This window comes from Podarcis pityusensis, assembly GCF_964106645.2.
Source record: "Podarcis pityusensis genome assembly, chromosome: 8".
NCBI classification, from domain to species: Eukaryota; Metazoa; Chordata; class Lepidosauria; order Squamata; family Lacertidae; genus Podarcis; species Podarcis pityusensis.
In genome coordinates, this window is record NC_138033.1 from 26491443 (window position 1) to 26518909 (window position 27467).

General features: G+C 45.2%; 1 protein-coding gene across 1 annotated transcript in view; it reads right to left on the reverse strand.

The window, feature by feature from the left end:
* Positions 1 to 27467, reverse strand: part of MAN1C1 (mannosidase alpha class 1C member 1) — a 124231-nt gene that overhangs the window by 15879 nt on the left and 80885 nt on the right. Inside the window, exons 3-6 of the mRNA XM_081016795.1 lie at positions 17611 to 17726; positions 12452 to 12532; positions 7830 to 7924; positions 79 to 202 (exon numbers count right to left, since the gene is read on the reverse strand). Of these exons, the coding sequence (XP_080872921.1) occupies positions 79 to 202; positions 7830 to 7924; positions 12452 to 12532; positions 17611 to 17726 (416 nt within the window). The remainder of the gene's footprint in view (positions 1 to 78; positions 203 to 7829; positions 7925 to 12451; positions 12533 to 17610; positions 17727 to 27467) is intronic.

Below are 27467 nucleotides of genomic sequence, written 5' to 3' on the forward strand. Positions count from 1 at the left end.
ACCACCATCATCATCACAAGCTACAATTACATCTAGGGAGGAGGAACGTACCCGTGAATGTGTAAGGATTGTACTTGCCTTTTCAGTATAAACAGGATTTCCGGACAGCTCCGAGAGGTGCACAAATTCTAAGTGGAGGCTGCCAAATTCTGCTAAAATGCTGCTTCCTGCGGACGCCCATCCCCAGCTCCAGCTCATCCCACTGCAGGGGGCAGAAAAGAAAGCATTAAATTGCTAAGCACAGAAAGCAGACTCCCAGAGCCAGCCCCGCTGCAAAGCTGGTACAGTCTATTCACTGCAAGGTCTAACAGTAGGTCAGTGGCTTTCGAACGGTGTTGCTGGTAATGTTGGGATTCCTCAGAGGTTTAACGGGGTCCCTCAAAGAAAAAGGTCAGTGGCCCCCACCACTACCAACCCTCCACTTCTACAGTGCCCCCAGAGTGTGTTCAATGTGTTCTGAAGTGCACTACCCAGAGAACAGCCTTGCCGCACAGCAGAGACGGGGAATCTGCTGCTCTGCTACAATTCCCATTCCCTCTGCTAGCAGAGCCCATGCCCAGATATGATGGGAGTTGTAGTCTAGCAACATCTGGAGGGCCACAGCCCTCCCTTACAGCCTTCACCAGGCCTGAGTCACTGACTGACTGTCCCAGAAGCATCTGCAAGGACTGACAAGTGTGCAGGAGTTTCTCAGCAGACAAATTCACCGAGAAAGGGCCGCAGCTCAACTTAAAAGAACATGCTTTGCATGCTAAAGACCCCAAGCTCATCTCCAGTTAAAAAGACCCCCCTGGTAGCAGGTGATGGGGAAATGCCTCTGTCTAAGCTCCTAAGGAACCACTGCCAGAGTAAACAACAAAGGTCTACATGGTCACTGCCAGAAGGAAGCTTCCAATGTACGTGGAACAGATGTGGAAATGACTCCTTGCAGCTGTTCGAAAACCATGGACCTAGGCGTAGGGGTGGAATACCTCAGGTCCAGGCACCAAAGGCAGCCCTCCAGGCCCCTCTCTCTGGGCCTCTGCAGTCTCCCAGGCTACACATCCTCCCCAATCACACCTCCCATTGGCCTTGCTTTTCGCCCTCCTCAAAGTGTTTTTGCCTGGCTGGAATGTGTCTTTGTGAACTCGGAAATTGACTCTTGCCTGCCTGGAGGGCAGACAGAGAGGAGTGGGAGAATGTGAAGAAACTAGGCTGCTGTACAGAATGCAATTTGCACATTAGTTACACTTCCCACTTTGCCTTGAATGCCACCCACCAATGGCAAGTGACCCTCGGCAGGTTGCACAGAAGGGAATGCGGCCCCCAAGACACACCCTGGACATAGACCATGACTTATCAGATGTGGCTGGTAAGATCCATTTTCTTGTTCCATACAAGTAAACTGAAAGCACTGGAGCGTGCCATTCACTGTTTGAGATGGAGCAAATGCAACGATTATTTTTTTTAAAAATCAACTCTTTTCACCTTATCCCAGCAGTTCTGCTTTTCTTAAACAGGCTTTTAAAGACTTTGATCATTTTCCACCTTCAAACAACTATACTATGGCTATCTTTCCCTGATGTTTTTGCTGCTCAATTAAAATTTATATGTTTGTGGCTTCTTGGTTATTGCCATTAATTTGTATTGTGGATTTTATTGCTGCCTTTCATCAGATCAAAATGTGGGATATTAAGCCATAACCATAGTATATAAAAATAAAACGCACTCAGCCCACTGGAGAGAAATAATATTGGTGGGCTACAGCCTGCGTTTTTGCAGGCAGCAAAAACAGTAAGTTCTCATAAGAAAATAAGAGCCTGCTGATCTAGTCTAGCATGCTGCTGGGCAATGGCTGGTTTAGTTCAGCATACTGCTCTCACAGTGGCCAACCAGATGCCAGGACCTGTGCATAACAGCACTCTCCCTACTGGTGATTCCCAGGAACTGGCATGCAGAAGATCCAGCAGTGGAGGCAAAACATAGCCATCATGGCTACTAGCCATTGATTATTAATTAGTCTAATGCTCTTTTAAAGCCATTCGAGTTGGTGGCCATCACTACTTCGTCTGAGAGCAAATTCCAGAGTTTAACTACGGGCTGCTTGAAGAAATACTTTCCTTTGGGTTTATCCAGACTTTCCTTTCCTCTGCGCTTTGCAGACGTGGTCTGAGCACCCTTAATCAGAGCAAGTGGCAATCCATGGACAATACAAATAGCCCAAATAGATGCAGTTTTAAAGAGCGGGTTTTTGCAGGAAAATTTATGGAGCAAAAAAGAAAAAAGGGGTGCTCAGACATGGCGTTTTAAAGCACAGACCTTTGCCTGGAAAAAGCAGGGCAAAAGGTAAGTGTGGGTAAGTCCTATGTCTGCTCTGAATACCCCAATCATTAGATGTCCCTAAATTCCACTCTTAACAGAGAGGGAGAAAACTTGTTCTCCATCCATTTTCCCCACACCATTCTTAATTTTACACACCTCTATCACATCTTCCTTTTACTTGCACGTTCTCTAAACTAAAAAGCCCCAAATGTTATAACCTTTCTTCATAAAGGAGTTTCTCCATTCCTTTGATTATTTTGGCTCTCAAGGCTCAAAGGCAGTCTTTTGCAAACTGCTCCCCGCCCCCAATATTTTAGAATACAACCCAGCATTTTGGGAGTTTTGTCCTAAAGATCTGGAAGGCACCACGCTGGATAAGACTGTACTAGTGAGTGAGTTCTCGCTCAAGTTAGCAAGCTGTATTTGGCCTGAATGTCACAGGCTGTACAAGCCTGAGGACAGTGTACATTTCCCCACATTCACGCAGAGTGCAAACAACACCACTGGCAGCACCGGTCATAGGTGACTGGGATAATCCAGAGCACAAAACCCTGAAGCAACAAAAGTGCTGCTTCTGGTCTTAAACCAAAAACGACACATGCAGCCCCAGTCCTTGAGAACACTGTAGAGAGCCACTACAGTGTTAAGAACTTGCTCACCAAAGGCAGAAACTTTCTCACTTATCTGCTTCAATCTCATAACACAACATTCTTGATTACAGTCTTTCTTTTTCTTTTTAATCATCTCTGCCTCCTGCACTGCGACCCATATCTTTCAGGGTTTGATCTGAAAATAGCCTCTGCAGCTGCTGGCTTGGGAGAGTTTCAGTAGTTTTCATTTCAGGAGAGATGCAGGCCTGATTTTGCAATCTCCTGAATAGCATGATCATGGGTGGCAGATTGCTGCGCAATGCTCCCTTCTCTTGGTTTTGTTTGTTTTTTTAATTAAAAAAAGGAGGAGTTAATATTGCTCCAACTGGGGGGAGACAGCAGATGGCGCTGAAAGGCTTGTGCAGCAGGCACTAGGATCGCTGGTTCAAGGTTTATAGACAAATGCTCTCTTGGCGAGATGTCAACTGTGGACAGATCCACACCATACATTTAAAGCATACGCAACTCACATTTAAAGCACGTAACCTGCCCCCCAATCCTGGGAACTGCAGTTTCCCCCTCACACAGCTACAATTACCAGCACTCTTAACCAACTACAGTTCCCAGGATTCTCTGGGAAAAGTCACGTGCTTTAAATGTGCATTGAATGTGCTTTAAATGTACAGTGTGGATCTGCCTTGTGTTTAGATAATAGGATGAGTGTGTGGCAAGATACTTTCCATGGGCAGTTACACCTCCAACAGAAGTGGAACCCAAACTACATTCAAAAGGCTTTATGAAATTAGACAGATTCACAAAGGATGGGTCTTTCAACAGCTATTAGCTGAAGGAGACCTCTATGTTCAGAGGCAGCTACCTCTGAATACCAGTTGCTGGGAGGCCAAAAAATGAGGAAGATCTGTTGCTTTCATCCTCTGCGCATGGGCTTCTCAGAGGAATCTCACTGGCCTGCTTGTGGGCTTCCCATGGAGGCACCTGGTTGGCCACTGTGAGAACAGGATGCTGGACTTAGATAGGCCTTTTGCCTGATCCAGCAGGCTCTTCTTATGTCCTTATGTGTGTGTGTAGTCTCATGACTGAAAGCTTGAGGGCAAGGCCTGCATCTTTTAATTTTGCTTTATGCACGCTGCCTAGTTACTATACATAGGTAAAGGTAAAGGTACCCCTGCCCGTACGGGCCAGTCCTGTCCGACTCTAGGGTTGTGCGCTCATCTCACTTAAGAGGCCGGGGGCCAGCGCTGTCCGGAGACACTTCCAGGTCACGTGGCCAGCGTGACGAAGCTGCTCTGGTGAGCCAGCACCAGCACAGCACACGGAAACGCAGTTTACCTTCCTGCTATAAAGCGGTACCTATTTATCTACTTGCACTTAGGGGTGCTTTCGAACTGCTAGGTGGGCAGGAGCTGGGACCGAAAGACGGGAGCTCACCCCGCCGCGGGGATTCGAACCGCCGACCATACAATCGGCAAGTCCTAGGCACTGAGGTTTTACCCACAGCGCCACCCGCGTCCCAGTTACTATACATATTTGAGAAAAATTAAAATTCATTAAACACACAAACGTTGGGTTCAACATTTTTGTTATTTTTTAAGCATTTCGAATGGTGGTTGCCTAGCAATTCATCCTCTGTACCGCTGTCACTGAAGCAAGATTAATAGGGTCAAGTTATAAGAAATTTGTTGGGTCATAAATCCAGGTCTGTTTGCCTCTAGCAACAGGCATAAGATACGTTCCAGGGGCTGCAATAATGCTAAACTTACTTACTTGGAAATAAGCCCCACTGAACTCAGTGGGACTTTACTTCTCCACAGACACAAGTTACAGAAAATTGCTTCAAGTTGCAAAAAACTGAAAGGGGGTTTGGAGAGAAAACCTGTATGGCCTTTTGCTTCTTCTTGCTTAACAGGGGGAGGGTCTGTGCAGATTTCTTCCTTCCATCCCAGTCAGACGTCTTTGATAATCGTCACCACCATGCCCTTTTCTCTCACTCCTTTGGGATTATGTTCTCACATATGGTCATTCAGCTCCTCTGCCCCCTCCATACCCTCCCATCGCAGCACACTGCTCTTTCAGAGTCTGTAAAGCCTCAAGAAACCTCCAAACATTTTCATTTGTTCAGTGTTAGTCAAGGTTGCCGATGAGACGTCTGGAGGATTCTAGACCAGCAGTATCATTTTCTCAAGTACCACACATGTGGCATTTGGGGCAAAAAGCTGGTGATATCGAGTTTAGTGGAAAGGGACAGAGGGGAAGGGCAGCTCTGGGACTTTCTTCAGAGCAGAAGCATCAATGCCATGTACTGGAGTGACAGGGCAATTAACAGGCCCTCGTTGCTCTAGCAAGGCTTACAAATGTGTTTGTGACAAATTAGCATGGAGAAAGTTAGAAAATGGGGAAAATAACCAAGCAAATGCGAGGTAATTCTTTTTCTTTGATGCAGGTTCCTCTTTCACACTAGCAATTTAAATCATAACACTTAATTGCAGGATTGTTTGCGTTTCTAATCCAAAGCTAAAGGTTACATTACAGCTGCCTGAATAACTTTTGTGAAAGCCTAGTGTTGAACCTGTGCAGTCGTAAGTAAGCAGCACTGAGTTCAACAAAGTTTACTTCCTGGAATTTATGCATAGGATTGCTGTCACCGCTAATCCTAATATACTGGGCATTCTGTTATGTAGTGCTGTTATATGTGCTGTATTTGTGCTGGTATACACAGACAAAGAGCAGCACCACATAGCATAAGATCCTATTTATTTATTTATTTATCTGTTTGTTTGTTTGTTTGTTTGTTTGTTTGTTTGTTTGTTTGTGTGTGAGAGAGAGAGAGATTAGCTATGGGGGCTATCAAGATGAACTTCTGCACTTCAAAATTCACCTCAATGCTGATTCAGCCGGATTAAAAAGAAATAGAAAAAAAACAGACAGGACTTTATGAGAACAGCATCTTGAACCAGACTGTAACACATTGCAGTACAGGCACAATGTGAGGGGAAAACCACAACCACATCCTGTACAGAGTCAGGCCACTGGGTTCATCTGCAACTCCCTCTTGGCTACAGCTCTCCAAAGCCTCTGAACCCTTCCCAGACCTGACACCTGAGAGCTTTTCAATAGGTTAGACTAGTTTCACAAGGTGAAGAAAATCTTGGCATGCCTAGAGGTGTTTGTGTGGCTGGAGAATTATAGAAAGATCTTACGACTTGAAAGACTGAAGTAAAATTATGATAAAAGTGTGCAAAGGCCTTGATGTAAGATGATGCCTTCTGCCACACACAAAATAAGAGGGGCTGTGGCTAACCCCCCCCCCCCCCCCCGCAAGCAATCCAGGAATATGAGATGGTTTGTGCCGCTGAATCAGTTATTTCTTCTGTTCTGCCTCTCTTCTTATTCCCCCTCTCCTCCCAATCATTAGATCACATTTTCAAAAAGTTGTTTCTGTCTGCCACCACGAGAGACAGAAACTGACTTTGAAAGCGGAGACTCTCAGATTGGGTTGTCCCTAAGCCTCAAGGCACCTTTTGCATATACTGTACATAAATTTACCGTTAATATTTACCATGTTGCATTTTTTACATATAAAAAATAAAGAGGCAGGGTAACAGACAAAGAAAAATCCAGCTTTTCTTGAAATGTTCCACCAGCAGTCCCAAAATAGCCAATGCCCTTTGGCAGCTGTGCTCAGAGCAGCTGGCCATTGTGATGCAGTTCTTGTACGGAGGGAGGAGGGGGGCACATGATCCCAGCAGCTGTTGGTCTTTTGACCAGAGGCTGTGCCCTGGCTGTACCCTTGTCCGTGGGGTTCAGGCTCCATTCTTCCAAAAGCCTATGCATCACTATGCATAGGATGTTGCCCACTCTTCATTTTAGAAGATGCCATCCCCCACACCCAGGCATAGTTCCTCTCCCTGTCTTAGGGTGAAACTCCCAGTCAGCTGCTGTATGTGGGTGCAAGGGAATGAGGAAGCCTCCTTAAGCAAGCCAGACTCTATCTGAGGGTGGGCATGCTGGCCAGGGCAGGGTGGGGGTGGGGAGTGAGCTCTACCTGAAAGCTATTTCATTGGATCATAAGAATCGTGGAGTTGGAAGGGACCATGAGGATCATCTAGTCCAACCCCTTGAAATGCAGGAATCTTTCACCCAACATGGGGCTTGAACCCACAACCCTGGGATTAAGAGTCTCGTGCTCTACCAACTGAGCTATCCACTGTGAGGGAGCTGCAGGGATGGCAGCAACGCTTTAAAAGCGAGATCTGGTGTTGAGAAAGTGGAGAGGGAGGGTTTTCTTTCCTCTACCCCGCCCCTAACTCTAGGACATAAAAAGACGGAGCTGAGAGGAGGTATGTCTCATGCGTATACAATCAAAGATTTGAAGTAGCAAACGCTTCAGTTTAGGCCAGTTCCAGTTTGCCTAGGGCACGGGTATAGAACTTTTTTCCAGTCTGGGGGCTACATTCCTTTCTGGGAAACCTTCCAGGGGCCACATGCCAATGGTAGGTGGGGCTAGAGGCAGCAGTGGGCACAGCAAATAATGTAAATATTGCCTTTGTACAGAAACACATTCCTCTCTCTATCCTCCACATAGAAGATCAATGACATATTCCAGCCAGACAAAAACACTTGGGGTGCAAAGCAGGGCCAGTGAGGGGTGTGGCCTGGGGAGTGGAGGCATGGCCCAGTTACCATGTCCAGTGATCAAGGACAATGGGAGAAGTAGCCCAAAACATCTGGATGGCAACATGTTGGCACTAGGGGAAGCCTACCACCATCATGCTCTGCTTGTGAGCTTCCCAGAGGTACCTGGCCGTGGAAACGGGATGCTGGGCTTTTAGCCTACCCTCTAGCTGGGCTTGCCTGCTCTCCTACCAGATGCAACATCTGAATTTATTGAAGACAACAGATGAACAATATGTGCCTTGCCTGCCCAGGTTTATGACTCCCCGTGGGATGCCCGTAGGTGTGTTAAAGGCTGGCAGAAGTTTCTCTCCAAGTTCTAGGGCTTTGCTTTTGAAGACCTGTTTGAAAGAGAGAGAAAGAGAAGAAAGACATCGTGAGAAAGCAGATAAGGAAAATAAGAACTGTGCAGGAATGCAAATTGTGTTGTGTTTCCAAATAGAAATCTCCATATGTTTAGTTTGTAAGAGGCAGTTCACAGAGAGGCAGGCTGGGGTTTCAACCCACACAGACTTTATTTTTTCTGCCAGGATCAAATGCAATGTGTTTGTGTGCATTGGCCACAGGGGCTATCTCCCCCCCCCGCCCCCATGCAAATGTAATGAACTATTTGAACCATCAGCTGGGCATCAGGTTGGGGATGGCAGCTTCACACCAACCCCAAATCCCTCCAAAGCAAACCAGGACGCAAATGAATTCATGATCCGAAACAGCAGCCGTAATGCAAAGGGAGATGAAGTGACTGCACCTGAACCAGTCACCTGTGAATGACTCGAGGAGGTGAGGAAAGATTCACCCTGGAAATTGATCTTCTACAGCTGGAGACAGGCATCATTTTTGCAGAGCATTTAGGATGATAGGAAAAAGGCACTGTTGTCTATAAGGCGCACACTCAGCCCACTACAAACCCTGGTAAGCCTGCAAAGCTCTCTTTGACCAGATGCAATAGCATACAAAAGAAACAGGTGTAAACACCACCGGTAAGGATGCCTCTTTCATACCACCTTCAGCAGCCTTTAAACCTGTTGCTGGTCTCCAGCCTACGCAAGTCAGGAGTTGCCAGTTTAGGATACTAAGCATTAACCTATGAAATGATCCACTTTGGACATTTTTAGCAAGAAGGGCTTTGGCCAAGAATGTGTGGTGTACATTCAAATAAACAACCAGGGGTCGGGAGAGCTGAGAGGACCTCAGCTCGTCTGCAGTCTTGGGATTCAGCACAAGTAATTCATTTGCAATAAGATACCTACTATCAGACACCGCATCTGCATTCTCCCCATTCCCCCCCCCCCACCATCCATGTAATTTACAGGCGAGCCCTGTGTTATCTGAGGAAATGGAAAATGAAGAGGATTACGTGAATGCGTCCTTACATCTGGCATGAAAAACGTGGCATCTCCTCGTGTGGCACAGCTCATCTCTCCCCCCTCCTCCCCACAAGCCACTGCTCCTTTAACCAGCTGAGTAAAGACTAACCAATAAGTCAAAGGTTTCAGCTTCAAATCCTGCCACCTGATCTACTGCCAACTCACTCGGAGAAGCTGGCTTATGGCTTCTCTCCACATATTCTTATGCTAATGCCTTGGCAGGCGTGCCTTCACTCTACTTTGAGAAGTGTAATCACTGGGGGGGGGGGGGTTTGGTTTTTTTGGCTGGAAGGGTGGGTGGAGCAGGATGGGCATTGCATGACTGAGATGTTCACACCAAGGGACAAAAATGATTTCAGGAAACAGAAACCACAAGGGGTCTGAAACTTGAAGCACAACCACAACAGCTCCTAAAGTAGTGTAAATATACCCACATCACACAGCCTTTTTGCTCACAGTTCATTACTACACAATGAACATCAGGGTCTAGAACTTCAAGTCCACAGTTAATGTCTTCCTCATTCCTTTTTTTAACAGTTTACTGTCTGTTCTAATTCATTTCCAAGGTTATTTTTTTTTAACTTGGCAAATTAAGTTTCCCCAATCTGGGCCTGCCAATTCTTTTGAGGAACAATTACTACCAGTGCTCAATAGATTAGTCATAACAACAGGAAACCTATTAAGTTGCTTAGGGGATCGTGCACAAGCTTTTTCCTTCAAGTCCCCCTAAGTGAGTCCAAGCTGCAGCTGATGGTTCTATGACAGCAGGAAATCCTCTGGAGGATATAGTCCACGCTGTTTCCCTATATATTTGGGGGGCTTTCATTTAGATGGCAAAGATCAGGTCCAGAAAGAGAGAAGAGGTGGAAAGAAAAATGACCTGGATGTACCTAAGCCAGGCATGTCACAGAATTTTATCAGAAATGGAAGAGAGAGTGGAAACTGCCACAAATTACATACTTGCAAGAGCTAGGGCAGCCTTCCTCAACCAGGCGTCAAGGGGGGTTGCAGTTGAAAACATTAAGGAGACAACAGGTTGGCAAAGGCTGAGGTACTAAAATAAACAGCTCCACAGCTCAAAACACACTAGATTTTTTTTTTTTTAAGTAGCAAAATGCTAGAACATTTGCACACAACTCCTTCCATTTTTGGCCCTGAATTGGTTTAACTCTTGCTCAGATATGCAAAGCCCCCAGCCAGATCTGTGGACAGGGAGCTTGCCGAATGCTCCAGCCTCTGCCTTGGGCATTTTGCGCAATCCCTCCATGCCCACCGTCAGAAATAGATGGTGCGAACAGCCTCTGCTTGTACTTGGGAGCAGCGGGAAAACAAGGAGAAAGCGTACTGCAGTGGAATTTTATCGCTCAGCAAAATTCATTTTGGCAAGGGAGATTAATCTTTGTTGAGGCTAGAGGCTGGAGGCTGCATCACCTTTAGAAAGCAGATGGCGTTCACTCAAAAGGGAAGAAACATCTTTGGAGGGACACACCATAGGCTGCAGGGGTATCACTAAGGCCTTCTCTTCCCCCTGCCCTAGGTTCATACCTTGCCCATTCAAAGCCTGTCAGTTAAAAGCAAACTTCTTCTCCAAACCAGATCTGGGACTTTGGGTCATCAGGGATGGCCCAGTTCCTCAGGGCTTGAATAGGCAGCATGACTCCCTCCAGATCTGTATGCAAATACATATTTTCAAGGTGTGAAGATTAAGCTTTGGGGCAGGGAACCAGGAAAGGAGAGGTAGCATCATTCGTTCTGTTTCTGTAGAATAGGGTGAGCTGTAGCTTAGTGGTAGAGCACCAGCCTTGCATGCAGAAGTCCCGGGTGCAATCCCCAGCATCTCCAGGTAGGGATGGGGGAGAACACTGTCTGGAATCCTGGAGAGGTGCTGCCAGTCAGTGTAGACACTGCTGAGCCAGATGGACCAGTGGCCAGACTCAGTATAAGGCACCTTCCTATATTCCTGTGCTAGAAATATGGAGGGACACCAAAGCCCTACCTCCTGATCCTTGGAAATCTCACAGACAGAGGAGTCCCTCTCTGGCTTATGCCACATCACCAGATGTTGCTCACACACTTGCAAGACTACATTTGCAGTTGTACGGGCCGGAACCCCTCTCAAATGAAAGCTGGAATTTTCAAGGTACCAAATCCTGTCCTCTGCAGTGAATTATTGTGCCTTTCCCGTCCTTGCATAGCATCAGTCGGGGGGGAGGGGAGGGTCTGTGTGCTTTTTGCAAGTACAAGGACTGAAATCCACAAGCAAGCTAGGATTTTTAACCAGCCCTCTCAAATCCAAGGCCACAGCTCCATGTGCTAAGATGCTGGTTTTCAAAAGGGAGAATGAGAAAATCAGTCATGAGGATAAGTTGCCTTAAAGACAGCTTATTTATTTTTATATACTTTAGTAAATTTATAGCCTGCCTTTCCCACCAAAGATACCCAAGGCAGCTTCTTTGCCATTGCCACCCTCTCCATCTTCAGTGCACAGAGGACTAGCATATGGATGGTAGAATCCCTGCGTAGGATTCTGCGATGTACACTAACGCATGCCACCGGTTTGCATGGAGCAACAAGCTCAAACACACACAGCATGCTGTACGGCGGAAGAAGGTTTCCATCCGCTCCCCCCCCCAAAAAAATTCTGTTTTTTAAATAGCTTGCTAAGACAGTGAGCGGCCGGCGTTTCCATGCCGGCTGTAGAAGAGGGTGGGTTCTCTTCCACTGCAGCTGGCATAGGAATGCACCCTCTTAGCAGACTAGTCTTTTGTTTTTCTGCAAGTTGGTAACTTTTGTTGGCTTATTATTTACAAGACTGCTCTATCTTCTGACTAAAAGTTCTGAAGGTAAGTATTTACTCATCTGATAAATGAAAACCCTAATGGGACTTTCTGTCTTTGCACTGAGTTTTGGTGGTGGTTACAAAACGTGGGGGGGGGGGGCTTGCAGTTGGTGGGGCTTCCGCAGAATGGTGCAGGATGCCTTGGAAGGCAGAAAACAGAGCTGAGGGCCTTGTCAAGCTGCCTTGACACTCATGGCTGCTTTTGTGGCGATATAGCGGAAAACAGCCACCACTAAAAATGACACTTACCCCACTGCAGCATTTAACGTGACCCCGAGGGACCTATGAAAGTTCTTCTCTCGAACATCAGGAAATTAACAAGTTCTGAACGCAAGGCCAAGATCACGGCAAACAGCATTTCAGCGGGGACCAATGTACCAAACCAAAGAGCTATTTAGGAAAAATTGTCCACGGGAGAAAATATCTATACAGATGAGCCAGGCAAAGTAATTATGCAAGACTTAATTAACAGCCATCATCAGCATTCCAATATTTATAAAGGAGTCAGATTTTTAGCTTGCTGAGACACAGGGGACTGCTTCGAAGGGTTTGGTGGTTAGGGTTCTCTGGGGGCAATTGTGTGTGTTGTGTGGATGTTGGCGGGTGGGTGTACGAATGCAGCTCTCTCTGATGCTCCATGTATGAAATGATGTGGAACAAACCTCTTCTCCAGTTAGGTAATATGCAGCCAGAAGCCCTCCGACGTAGCGGATGTTCACTTCAAACAAGGAAGCTTCGCCATTCTGTGGAGAACAATGTGGGAATTGTTATATGCTAACTGGATGGTAAGACTGTAAGACTGACCAGTGACACAAAGTAAGCAAAAACACATTCCTCAGGATGGAACTTGAAGCTGATACAGAGCGTGAGGCTGCTGGCCAAAACAGAAGCCCTGAGTTTCCTTGCAACTTCTCCTCCAGTAAATCACACTGCATGACATCATAGCACTGAGCGTGTCGCTGCCCACTTCCATTAGATGCTTAAAGGGGTGGGGGGAACATAATGGTGCCTAGCGGTGAGATGCTAGCATGGGGGAAGGGGAGATGGAAATGCAGGGCCTTTGCCAGCAGTGCTATATCTAGCAGTGCTCTTAGAGAAGAAGTCACACATGGCTGCAGCACACACTGAAGGGGTGCAGAAGTGAGCCTTGCACTTGCTCACCCCCATCCACATTATGCTTTGAATGAAAACTGGGGCCTTGGCAGGTCGGTTCCCAAGCAGGATCCCACTTACACAATCCACAGGTTGGCAAAACGGGGGTGGAGGGGCATTCCACGTGAGGGTTTTTTTGCAGACAGGCCTCTGATCACATTTAAGAGGCTATGTGAAGTGGGAGAGAATATGCATATCCACAGTCTGCCCCTATGCCATAAACCGCTCCTGTGTGTGAAACTGACACGCCAGGGCCATGTGTGAACTGCCACATATCATGTAGCACAGTGGTGGTGAACCTTTGTCCCTCCAGGTGCTGCTGAACTAAAACTCCCATCAACCCAGGCCACTAGCCATGCTTGCTGGGGCTGATGAGAGTTGTAGTTCATCAATAGCTGGAGGGCACCATGTTGGCTATCCCCGAGGGGTTCTTAAAAAGATTAAAAATGATGAAGTCACATGAGGAAAGTACAGGTGACTCTCAATTTACAGTGGGGTTACGTTCTGCGGATTGCCAAAGTCTTTTTTCCCAGAGGCCCGCTCCCTTTTTATTTTTTTTATTTTTATTTTTGCCAAGTATGTAAAGCTGAATGTGTGCATGTTAAAGAACTGTAAGTTGTGAGCCACCTATATACTAAGCCTAGAGTTACCTGCTTACTAGCCCTGCTGTGAACTTTACTCAGCGGACGAGGCCTTCCCACATGCAAAGGAAAGGGTGGGGCTTCCAAAATGGTGCTCTCCAGATGTTGCCGATGGGCCAATGGCCAGGCATGATGGGAGCTGTTGTTTAGCAACCTCCAGGGGTCAAAGGTTCCCTACATCCAATACAGCCATTTTAAAAAGTGAAAGAGCTTTACATGACTTCCCTAACTTATGTAAATTCATAGGCGGGGGACTGGGCCAGCAGTGCCAGCAACTGAGTGTTTGAACGTTACAAGAAGGGTGTTGGCAGGAGAAGGCAGGAAACATGATTGTTGAATGCTTCCTGTTCCCTCTGCTTTGTGTCTCGTTTGAAGAACTCGCATATCCATTTCGTTCAAATAATGGAGGGGTACGTTATGGATAGGCAGGAGACAATGGGGTATTTCTAAGCAAAGACATTTGGGACAGTATGATGTCAGGAGTGCTCTGATGGTGTTTCCTGCTTGGCAGGGGGTTGGACTTGATGGCCCTTGTGGTCTCTTCCAACTCTATGATTCTATGATTCTATGTAGAAGGCAGGCCTGCATAGCTTTCTTTCTTTCCTGAGCACCCGCTGATTTGTAAATGGGAGTCTTTCAGATAACCCTTTACCTGCAGCTAGTTGTGATCTATAATAATCCAGCTTTGGATCAGTGAAATGTCAAAGCAATTGCAGTCAAATTGTTCCTTTCAAAGATTTGCTCCTCAAGCCTGATCCTGCATGATAATTCAGTTTTGCTTTCTGAATAAATATCAGCTTCTTGCAACACACCCGCACGCACGCATACACAGCTTCCAGGTAGAACATCTACTTCAGGGATGAGTAAAAAGCACCATTAGAAAAAGGGAAATGGAAAGGAAGTGCAAGAAAGCAGCATACATCAGCCTTGAGAAAGGGTCGCAGGTTTCTCTCCTCACGTCATATACAGGGAATAACTCTCCCTCCCTCTCTTTCACACACACACTTTACTCCCCACAAGGAGCTCTCAGTGGTACACATGGTTTTCCTCTTATTGCCTTCTCAACAACCTAAGAGGAAGGTTATATGAGGAGTGTGCAACTGGGTCACCCAGTGAGTTTTACAGTGCAACAGGGATCTGAGTCCAGGGCTCTGTACACACTATACATTTAAAGCACACACACACACCCCTCGCGACCTGACAAAGAATGGTGGGATCTGTAGTTTACCCCCAGAGCTACAATTCCCAGAACCCTTAACAAACTACAATTTCCAGGGTTATTTGAGGGAAGCCATGTATGGTACATATACAACCACTGTGGCATATTTCAAGTTCTGAACATTTTCAGGTTGGTGTGACTTTAGAGCAATGTGTGGAATGCCACAAGCCTGACATTTCATAGTTAAGGATACACATTAGTAAAACTGGGTCTCAGATGTGCAAGCAGGGCAGGGGGGCTGAATCCAGCTGTTAGATAGGTCAAGCCTACCTGCCCCATGCTAGGCTACCAGTGCCTGGCTGTGTGTGGCCAGGTGGGAGCATCAGATGAACACACATGGGAAATGAGATGGTGAGGAGAACAGTGGCTGGGGTGCCCTGAAGTGTCGCCCACACACCGTCCAATGGAAGGACAGACAGCCATGAGGTGTGGCATTTTTATTTAAGGATAAGACACTTGCCCAGGACCATCCAGTTCTGACTGGACCAGTTTTGAACCTAGGACTTCCAATTTTATGTCCAATCCTTTTAGGAAATGGTTAATTCATCTCTGCTCAAAAACAAACTGAGTTACCAGCCTTTGGGAACAATGCACTGTATATTTTATTTTCCAAGTGCATCACCTTCATGTTGGTTGATTCTTGACTGCTGACAGTATCAAATATGTGTGCACGCGCACGCACACACACACACACACACACACACACGGTTTTTAATGGAGACCTGGTCTCACCCACATTTAAATCCTGCGATCCAGCTATTTAAAAGGTTCATTCTTGAATTTGCAGATTGATCTGTGAGGGCGGATGGGGTGGGAGGAAGAGCTTTTGTGAAAACACAGATCAATTATCCCTGTCTATTCCATCTCTTGGCCTATCGATCTGATGCCAAACACAAACCATTCAACCAGAATTTATCAGATGCGACTGTCCGTTTGCAAGTTCGTGCTGGTCACCTCTTTCAAAATGACGCTTTTCTAGGAAGGTGAGGCAGCTGAACTAGCTGCTCTTGCTTCAAAGAAAATGCTAGTTATGCTGCAACAACTGCAGCATAGCTCTGAAATTAGAATCTGAACACCATCTTGGTAAACACAGGATCTGAAACCTCAGTAGTTCTTGAACCAGAGACCCAAGGGATGCATGCCAGCCTGTGCATATCACGACCAAGCTCTAACCTTAGGTGAGAGTGGCACAGGGACTGGCAAAGAAGATGTATCTCAGTGGCTGAGCATCTGCTAAGGTCCCAGATTCAATCTGTGCAAACTCTCCAGCTAGGGCTGCTAAGTTCCCTTCCCTGAAGAGTAATGGCCAGTCAGTGTAGGCAATGTTGTTTTAGGTGGGGAACCCTTTTCAGGCCAAGGACCACATTCCCTTTTAGTGACCATTTACCAACTGTGGGAGGGGCCAAAGGCAAAAGTGGGCGGAGCAACTAATAAAAATGTCAACTCTACACAGTAGGCGAGTTTCTACACACACTCACACAGCCTTCTGCAAGGCAAGTAAGAGGCATTATAAGAGTCCAAGAACACATTCCAGCCAGGCAAAAACAATAAAAGAGGGTGCAAAGTATATCCAGTGAGGAGTGTGGCCTGGAAGAGGAGGCGTGGCCTGCAGGGTGCAGACCTGAGAGCCAAAGAGGGGCTGCATTTGGCCCTAGGCCTGAGGTTCCCCAGTTTCCTATGCTCCTCTGTCTCTTAACAGAAATAGGCCAGAGAAGATCCTGATCCCTATTCCAGCTTCTAGGTCAGCTTCTCTCATTGGTCTGAAGAACAGTGGCAATTCTCTTCCAGTATTTAGCCTCTAGGCTTATTACACAGAAGGCTGCACTAGCTCATGCAAAGTTATGTTTAGCTTCATTTTCAATTGGTGATTAACTGAAGCGGAAGATTCAGAAACCCATTTATGATCGCTAAATACCAATATCAGACTTAAATGTTCATAAGAGAGCCCCTGCGACCCAGTGATTTCGGTTCAGGTCTGGGAGGTTTGGGTTCAAGTCTCTCCTTCACCAAGTTGCCCCATTCTGCACCTCCAATAAAAATGTGGTGTTAGATTTAACACAACTTTTTATTACAAATTGAAAGTGCTAGGCTGTTAACACTTGAGCTTCAAATGCCTGCAGCCATGTTTGACTTCTGAAACGACCAACCTTGCTGAGTGGACAAGGAGGAGTTGGAAATAGAAATAAATGACACTTAAGGGGAAAGCAACAGAGAAATTGACATGATTGGATTTTATCTTCTCTGGTGCTCTTATCCAGTGAGCAAGGGAAATTCCTAAATAATAAGAAGCATCAAGGACACTTTGGGCTCATTCACACTTCCTTTTGTGCTGTGTTTCTAGGCACAGGTCTGGGAATTCCAGGTCTGTATCCCAGTGGTTTTTTTTGCTTTTGTACCAGAGCTTTCACTGGCTAAACCCACATTTTACCACTGAACCAGAGTAAATGGCAATCAGGTTTTCAATGGATTGCTCCATTATTTTGCTTGTTTGTTTGTCCTGGCACTTTCCCTGGGAAAATAGACATGTTACCACTGAATCAAACAAACAAAATAAATAAATAGACAGACAGATCGGACACGGACTTGGAAAGCCACTGGACCTTTGCCTAGAAAAGTGCGCAGCAAAGGTTAAGTGTGGATGAGCCCTTTCTTGGTACTTGACAGAACTGCACTAATTCCCAATTCTCAGCTTGCTTCTGCTGGGTCTGCATGCCTTTGTTTGTGAGGAGCCCAAAGTCAAAACTCCAGGGTCCCAAACATGCCAGGTGGTTTCTGCAGCTCAGAGAAACATATTCAAAGACTGACTCACCACATTCAAGTCAAAGTTCTTCTCCACCCAATCTTTGGCTTCTTGGAATTCTTCTTGCAGCTCCATGATATACAGAGTATCTAAGGCATCCACCACAGTTGCTCCCCGGAGACCTCCTGCATCAGCAGAAAACAGAACAGTTTGAAATGGATCTTTATTCTACTTCCCATGTGTTTGTGCATGGATGGTTGTAAAAAACAACAACCCCAGAAACACTAATGGTTAAATGGCATTTAGCACTCACGTTATCATTTAGAATTTATACATGATTCCGGCTGGCATCTGTGCTGCTGTTGTTTTTAGCTACGCAATTGTTTTAACTGCTTTTATATATGTATTGGTTCTTAATTGTTTCTATATATGCTTTTATATGCACATTTATTGCATTGTGAAATTGCTTCAAGATGTTTCATGGGAAGCAATTCATAAATGAAATAATATGGTACTTTTAAAGGGGGCAAATTCCTTCCCCAAGGAGTTTATGCCTGAAATTGTGATTGGGATGTGTATGTGTGCCAAACAGAGAAGCTAGGCAACAGAGAAATGGCTGAGGTGTAAATGGGAGTTACAACACACACACACACACACACACACACACACACAGACTGCTTGCTTGTCAAATTGGCTTCTAAGTGGTTTCCAAGTATAAAACCAATTACAAAAATATATCCACTCAGAATTAAAATATACAGTTGAACAATTTCATCAAAACATTAAATACATGCTTAAAATGTAGAATAAAACAAGCCCATTAAAGTAACATAACAATAAAAACAGTCAAAACAGCAATTGCATCCGGAGGTTCAGGTGAGGAGTTGAGGGAAATGCTTGTCTAAATAACAGTGTTTTCAAGAGCCAGTGGGATGTCAATACTGATGGGGCCTCTCATATTTCAGCACAGAAAGCATTCCATAACGCTGGTGCTACCAGTTAAAAAACATGCCTTTGTGCCACAGCTCCATAGCTACATTTGCAGCTAAAAATTCAGCTGTTGCTGAGTGTCAAGGGGTTATTGCTGAAGGCTTTCCAGACAGGGCAAGTTCTGGTGAAAGGCGCTGGAGGACTTTGTCATTGAAATTTCAACAAGAACCCCAGTTTTCAACCCATCTTTAAAAACACAGCTTTAATTTTTAAATCCCATGTTGAAACAGTGCGTTCAGCCTGGGTTCACGCCAATTAATCAGTGCAAGCAGCATGATCAAGTCCATCAGCTGGCTGACTGGAGAACGGAAATGGAGCATAGACCAAGAGTTCTCAAAAACAGAGAACAGGCTTTCACAGCAAAGCAAAGGCAATTAGCACCTCTTATTTGCTCCTCTTAATCTCCAGTTTAATGAGCTTCACATGGAATCCCTGCCTTTTTCACAGATGCCACACACTGAGATGACCTCCTCATCAAGTTATCCAGTGCAACCCCGCTCTTTCCTGGTTAGTCACCAACAGTTCAGACTCAGTTGGAGTTCTTCATGGTCTGCCTTGGATTTCATCATCCCAAATAATTTAGCATGATCCCTACACTCACATACCCATTTGCTTCCTCCCCCTTAACCAGTTACCATTTCATCAAAGTAGGGATAGCCAATGCAGGGCCCTCCAGATGTTATTATTTCATAAAATGTATATATTGCTTGATTGTATAAAACCTCAAAGCGGTTTACGTGTTGTTGAACTTTAGTTCCCATCAGCCCCAGCCAGCAGGGGCGATATTCAGGGATACTGGCACTTGTAGGTCAGAAACATCTGGAGGGTGCCCTGTTGGCTACCCTGACCTCTTATCTTGTGACTGCTTTGTGTACTTAATAGCCTTTGGGGAAGGATTTTGTCAGAAGGTTTTTACAAGATCTAAGTGTACAATGTCTATCAGTCCAACTGCATCTATCTACCTGTTGACAATCTGAGAGAATTCTGAATGACCGATGAAGTCAGGCCTCCTAAAGCAGAAACCGTAACAATTTGTCCTTTTTCTTTTGTCTCTCTAACAATTTTAATAAAGCTTCTGCTCCTAATCTGTCAATTCATATGAACAAGAGGGAGGTTCACCTATCCTCAGTCCTCCACAGAACAGTCTGCTTCCTCTCCAGAAAAGCAGAATTCTGGAATAACCTTATATGACTTCACGCTCTTACAGGATCTTCATTCAGGTGTAAAAGAAGGGAGTGTATGCAGTGGTATAACATGGGTTGCCAGTGCCTGGGGCCACACAGAGGGGATGGGTGGTAAGGAGGGAAGTGGATGGAGTACGCATGCATATTCAACTGCCTAACAGTGTCAGAGATGTCACTTCCTGGTTTGCATGGGAAAGTTGCTTTCAACGGAGCCCAGAGGTGAAAGCATGAAGCTGTATTTAGGCAGCACTGGGTGTTGATATTTTGCATCTGAGGCAACTGCCCCTGTGCTACACCACTGGGTATATGGCCTGAAGCATGTTGAGCAGGTTCCACTTCTGCATGTTTTCCCATTCAGCCTTCCCAGATTATGGACTGGAACAAGACCCGGAGCATGTACACAGTGGCTCAATTTGAGGAAGGAAGAAAAGAGGGCAAAGACATCAGTAAAACAATCTCTCCCTCCATTGAGTTTCTGGTACCTGAATGGAGAGCAGAGAGGAGAGAGAGCCTGAACTGTCCGGTGTTTAAGGGCAGAAAATCCCTAGGAGTATATTAGGATCCTATAGTATTGAGTTTTTAAAATCTATGAATGACTCAGTGAAAGCAATACTGTCAGGAGACTTAAAACAGAAACAACCTTTAATTGGTTCACAACTCTTCTGATAACTCATGGCACTCATCAGCTATGAATTCGAAGCCAAAATGTGTTAAAGCCTGATAAAAAGCGAACGGTTTGCTCCAGGGGAAATCAGCTGCAACAGATGTCTGCGTGAAAATAGTTTGTCAGATCACATTTCCAGATCATTCTGAAGAACTGCTGCTTGGGTCACACCAATATGGTTATGCATGGGATTCCTACCAGAGAAGCAGAGCCCCATTAAAGACCAAACACACTGACAGGTGTCTCCAGAATGGTCTCTGAAGGGATGCTCAATGCGAAAGACAAGTTACCTTACCACTATGCCAGCAACAAAGAAAGAGTGTTTTTGTTTTGTGTTTCTGGTTGTGGCCTAGGCAGATAAATGCCAGGAATTAAGAGTGAGGCTTATATATGGCGTGAGAGGTAACAGAGAGCCCAATCTGAGGTAGATCAGAGCCTGAACAAACGAGACCCAAGACATTTTAGTGCTTGAAGTGGAGAGTCCAGATTATACACCCGCCATACACCAAGCAACACAGGGTATTCAGAAGAATACTGCCTTCCACAGTAGAAGCTGAACATAGCCATTATGGCTCCTTGCCACTGATAGCCTTGTCCTCCATGAAATGTCTCATCCTTTTGGAAAGCCATCCAAGTTGATGGTGACCAGTATCTCCTGTTAGATCAAACTCAGTAGTTTATGTGCTGCGTGAAGAAGTCCTTCCTTTTGCCTTCCAATGTTGCCTCCATTCTAGTGTTATGAGAGCTTGACTGACTGCATAGCTCCAGCAAGGCTGGTGTAACACGTACCCTTCGGACCAAGCCCTGAGACCAAACAGTCTCTCCAGGCTCTTTCTGGTTAAAGCATGGCTTTCTCCACAGCTGCCTGGCAAGGGCAGGGAGCCATTCTCTAGCTGCAAGAAATGACATGCAAGATCAGATAGCTCTCTTAACGGAGAACCCTTTGTTCTGTCAGACAATGAATGCACATTTCCAGTGAAAAGTGACTCATGGCTTTCTAGCACCGTTATGAATGCTAAGAGATGACAGCAACTGGCAACAGCAGGTTTCTAAACAAACACTCTGGGTGTCCAAAACAGGCCTTGTCAAAGGAACCGTGCTGCTGGATTAACTAGCAGAGTATAAATTCCCTCCTGAGCAGGGATCTAGTGGTTACTGCCATTGTCTTCCAGCAGGGGGCAACAGTGCATATGCAGACCAAGCACAACTGGCTGCAGCGCCCTACTGTATAAACAACCAGGGGCTTCACAACCTTGTCACACTACCAAGCAGAATGCCTCCAACCCCGTTTCTGCTGCCTGCCTTGGACTGCAACAGCAGAGGGATTGCTGAGCACCCACCATGCCAGATTAGGAGGGCCAGAGGGCTGAGTATGGCGTTTATTGCAGGTTTTCAGTTGCAGGCAACCTTCAAACTGAGTTGCTACCCAGCTCTGAAGCTATTAGGTGAGATTCAGCAAATTTAAGCTGCATTAATAAAACTGCAGTTTCCAAGTCACAAAAAATAATGTACATCCGCAGTCACCCCTGAGTGCAATTCGCTAGATGACTTTTCCAAGATGACAGCCCTACGCATAGCTTAATTCCCTTCCCTTGTAGCTAGTCTTTATGTTGATGCACACCAACCACCCTGACATATTAAGAGAGGGTGGTACTTTCTAGAAATAAAAATAAATGAACAAACTTATTTATGAAATATTTATATACTTCTTGATTATAGCAAGACCTCAAAGCGGTTTACTAAAATAATAAAACAATAAAATCATGAGTAAAAAACAGTTTAAAACAACTATGTAAAACATGAAAAACGACAACCCAACAATAAGCTAAAAACCAGATTGGAACACATGCCAGCAATTCTACATGACTTGATAGGCTTGCCTAAAGAAAATGCTTTAGGCAGACACCGAAAAGAGTCCAGTGAAGGTGCCTGCCTAATGCCAACAGGCAGGCAGTTGCCAAGTATGAGTGCTGCCACACTGAAAGATAATTTCCTGCAAATGCAGAATGAGCGTCATGTGGCACCTGTAAGAGTGGCTCCCCCACTCGAGGTCATTGAGCAGAAGCTGGGCAGCCAGAAGGTTGTCCTAGCTGGCCTACACAAACCCCCTCCAACTCTGTGGATTCTATTACTGTAAACTCCTGATGGGACTAACCATGGAGGCTTGGCTAAGCCATTTTTCTCAGCTCCATCCTCTGTACAAGCCAAGTGATAGTGGCCCACATCACATGCTTAACATGGGCAGTATTGGAAATAGGACAATGGAGGGCTCACAGACCACTTGAAGATTGCTGAGGCTCTTGGAAGACCTCTTAATGGTTGTTGTTTTTCTGCCTGTTGTAGCAGATGTAATGTGCTATACTAAATGCTGTATGATTCTTATTGTGTATTTATTGCTTCTTTTATTTCTTATAGATCACATTTTGTTGTGTTGCAATTTGAATTCCATGCAAATAAAATAAAATGCTATGTCAGAAATAAAGGAAGGCATAAGACACCATTGAAAATCAATATGAATATTCAGTGTGATGGAGGTGCTGCTTCCCATCTTCAACCACAAATCCAAACACGGACAACCTGAATGAAATTTGGGGCCACACTTTGGGAACTCCTGCTCTATGCCAAACTGTACCTGAGGCCTCCATATCTCCCCACTGCTCAGGACTTGGCACATTCAAACACAGACACCAATGTCTTTCACCTGGGCCTATTAATACCTATATAGTATTTTTATTATTATTATATAATGTTTTTAAGCCTGTGTGCATATGTATAATAATAATATTTTATATGGTTTCTGATTCTGCACATGGCCCTATGATTCTTGGATGAAGGGAGAGTTAGAATTAAAATACTAATGATAGATAATAATATAATATGGCACAGTACAGAGGCTGGGAAGCAGCCTTACAGTCTCAATAACACAGTCATCATTCTCCTGCTGCGTGATAGAAGAGAATATCTATTCATGAGACCAAAGAGATGTGGACCCACCTGGAGGGGAAATCTAGCAGGGAGCATCAAGTAAGCTGCTCTGAACTTTTAAAAGCAAATATTAGGTAAGAGCATCATAAATAAGGTTTGGGAAATATTTTAAAATAAATGCAAATAATTATTGGTAAACCACATTTTGAAGAAAAGCCGGCATTTCCTGGAAGGCTTTCATATGGTTGGACCAACTTCATCTTTAATGACTTTTTGTTTTAAAGGCCTGCTGGTTCATTCAATTACTAGATTAACGCTTTTGACAATTTTGAACCAGTCAGCAGATTGCTGACCACAACCAAATACACACACACACAGCGTGTATGTTTTTCTTGCAGTTATGAACAACGCATTGAAAACTAGGGGCACCTTTGACCACTGCAGTAGCAGAGAAGAGAATTTGATCATTTATTTTATTTAACACATTAATATACTGCTTAATGATAAAAACAATCCACAGAAAATGGGACTATAAAACAACAATTTATCAAAATCACAAGCACAGTCGTAAAAGACGTGCTTGTTCGAGGTTGTTTCACACTTTATGTTTTTAAGGTGCACCTGCAAAGTTTAAGTGTGTGTCAGAGAGAGAACACACACATTTTCAATGCTTTGTAAAAAGTATGTGCATGAGGGACCTAGGATTGCTTGTGACTCCTTGCGACACATACACTAATGTGTCTGCAACTGCACAATGTGCAAAGGAGGTTTTTAAGCAGTGTTTGAATGGCCCTCTATCACGGATTCTTTAGCTGTGATTCTTGCATTGTGGGGGTTGGACTGGATGACCTTGGGGTTTCTTCCAACTCTAAAAGTCTATGAAAGCTGCCCGTAAACAACTGCTTCTATGGGAACCCTCCATTCCTGGTCCCAATCCTGCACTGGTTGCTGTGTACGTAGTTGCACAGGACCCAGCGCTCACCCTCCACCTCACAATGCTGAAGATTACTACTGGATCTCCCCTCTTCAATGTAGCTCCAAATGTTTGCCGGTCAAATACAAGCCCTGCTCCTGAAGGATCCAGTGGGCCACCCAGCCGTTGGGGAAAAACAAAACAGTGGCACTTTACCACACACACAGCTCTGCAGTCAAACTGAAAGAAAAACACAGAAGACAACAAATTGTGCAGCCGCATGCATGTGCCCACCAGCCACACGGTTATATGCAAGGCTTCACTTCATAAACTTTTCACCTAGTTTGGTCCTCAAGCGTGCAGAGCCTGTGCACCACAAGGCAAACAATGGAATTGTTTTTAAAAAGATGCAGTGTTTAACTTTCTCTCATCTTGTACTACTGCCATTATTATACAACCTAGCCAGGTTATTTCAGAGAACAAGCATTAGCACCTCATTTGTAGCTCAGGTTCCACATCCACCTGAGTAATAATGGAGGTATCAGGGAAGGCAGCTGAAACCCAGGTTGAGGGGCTGATTCAGTCTCTGTTCCCCTCATCCTTGGTCTGCGTGAACTATCACTTTGTCAACCTCAGGTCTGCTCATGGGCAGAAAGAACTTGGCAAGATAAGCCTGGGCTTCTGCCAGCTAGTGGCAAAATAGTACCAAAGGACGATGACCTAACTAGCAAAATCTGGAAAGAGCACAAGGGAAGAGAAGTCACCCTCCCTACAAAAACAACCCTGTCCCAAGCTCCAAGGCTGTTTCAAAAAAAGCTGATTCTGTAACATGTTTACAAAATGCAGTGACCATGAAAAACAACATTGCCCGAGCCAGTGCTTTCCTTTCTTTTTATCAGCTCTAATGATTTTGCAATATTAATGATTATGTGTTTTTTATGCTGTTTTCTATTAATGGAAGAAATGTACCAGCTCTGAGCAACATGGGACACTGGCGAGAAGACAGGCAAATATGGGGGGGGGGGAGAGAGAAACAAACACCCCCAAAGAGCGCCCGAGGCACAGACTATTACTGTGATATTGCAAAAGTAGCACATTAATGGGCTTGATTTAATTTGACGATATAATCCACAAAAGCCTTTCATAAAAGAGGAGAGAGAGAGAAGAGAGAACTAGATTCCTCCTCCCCCCCCCCAACTAAACAGGAACTGCGAGACGAATAATAAAAGCCATGCTTAATTGAAATGAAGAAAAAAGAAGTTTGGATTGGCAAAGGGGCTGCTGTGTAAAATAAATGTCTTTAAATACATGAAATGCACTGAGGGATTAATAACAAGTGCTGCTCTTTTATCCAGCACCATGAATGGTTTCGCTTTCTCTGTTGCAGCGTGTACACAACAGAGGACGGGCTTCAGTGATGCATTGGCCTTTTGTAACAAGACACAAAGCTATTATTTCATCCTGTTCCTAGAATGCTTGATGTCCAAGGAAGCAAGAGGTGGAAGGCTTGCATTTGTCTTACAAAGGGACTTAAGAATCGGCTCCTTTCTTCTGCAGCACCTTTGATTAGATCTGCAAATAAAGGGACAGGAGCAAGTAAGAGTGTGTGTGTGTGTGTGTGTGTGTGTGTGTACACGCTAAACTTTACAGGGTGAGCAAAGCAAAATATTTCTCCTGGAATAGTGTTCAAACCAATAAAGCTTTGCTGTAAGACAGGGTTGTGGAACCCGTGGTCCTCCAGATGTTGCTCACATCTCCGACCACTGATTGACTGTCCTGGGGGGGGGGGCAAACCGGAGTGCAAGAACATCTGGTCTCAAGTTCCCTATCTCTCTTATAGGAAATAAACATCTATCTAGGTTTTTGCCAATGGCCCCACAATATGTCCTGCTGGATCACGCCGAAGGCCCATTTAGTCTGATACTCTGTTCTCACCACAGCCAACCAGATGCCCCAAAATGAAGCTCACAAGCAGGAGCTTAAGTGCAACAGCACTCTCCCCACTTGCAACTAGAACTGGTCTTTGTGGGCATACTGCCTCCGACAGTGGTGGCAGAACACAGCCATCGCTCCTGGCAGTCACTGATGGTCTTGCTGCCCACGAATTTGTCCGTGTCTCTTCCAAAGCCATTCAAGTTGGCTGCCGTCACTAACCTCTTGTGGAAGCTGAATGTTGGGAAGATTCAGGACAGACGAAAGGAAGCATTTCTTTTAGCACAGAGCTAAAACAAAGGACAGATAGCTTTCTGAAAGTTCAGATCAGTGTAATGTCTCTCTCTTCCTCAGGGATGTACTTCACATGGAGATGGTTAGCCCATGTCTGGGCTGTACACTTCAGGTGGTTGGTTCCCGCAACTGAACTCTAAGCAAAAAAAAGGGGGGGGGGTTGCAGAGGGGAGGGGATCTATGCATTAACTAAACAAAAAAGGGATCTCAGGGAGAAGAGTTCTAGCTCCACCTGCATGTAAGTTTCCTGTGTGCTGAACTGCACTGGCTATTCAGTAGGAGAGCATGCCATCATTTGAGCCTTCCAGTCTAACAGACCAGCCTATTTTTTGTCAAAGAGATGAAATGATGTCAGGCACCACCCAACAGGGTGTTTTTGTGTGAAGCTCCATTGCAGTGAACGGGATCAGCTCTTCCCCTTAGTTTCAGAGGGGACATCCCCCTTTGGACTGTGCCCTTTAATGTTAAAAAAATCCCATATCTTTTCAGCCTAATGCAGAGGCTACCAGACACGCTCTGAAGTGGCTTCCCCATGGCATTTTTATTTTTTTATCTATCTATGATGAGCTGCTCTCTCACTTAGAACAGGAGTATCTATTTTCATCTGAGCAGCACTGAGGAGAGAGAGCATGTAGAGACAATGAGAATGGAAGTCAAAGGTTCGCTGTTTTACGCTGTCACTAGACCAGAGCGGACAGACGTCTCTGAATGAGCTCTTGCAAGCCTTGTATTATGACTGCCTATTTGAAGAGCAGGAAGAGCAGTGGTTCTGAAAACAGACCTTCCCAGAAATATGCCTGCATTCAGAATAAAGCCTCTATAATTCAGGAAAGACGAAACAAATTCAAACCCAAGCCTATCAGTATTTGACTACATCCATGTCTTCTCCTGAAAAACCACTGTTTCCAACTGCTTTCTACAGTTAGAACTGGAAACCAGAAAACCCCTCTCTCCCACAAGGAACTGTTTAGGTAAAGAAGAAAACTACCTGTTTTCACATCTGAAAGGGGCTAAAACCCTAAAC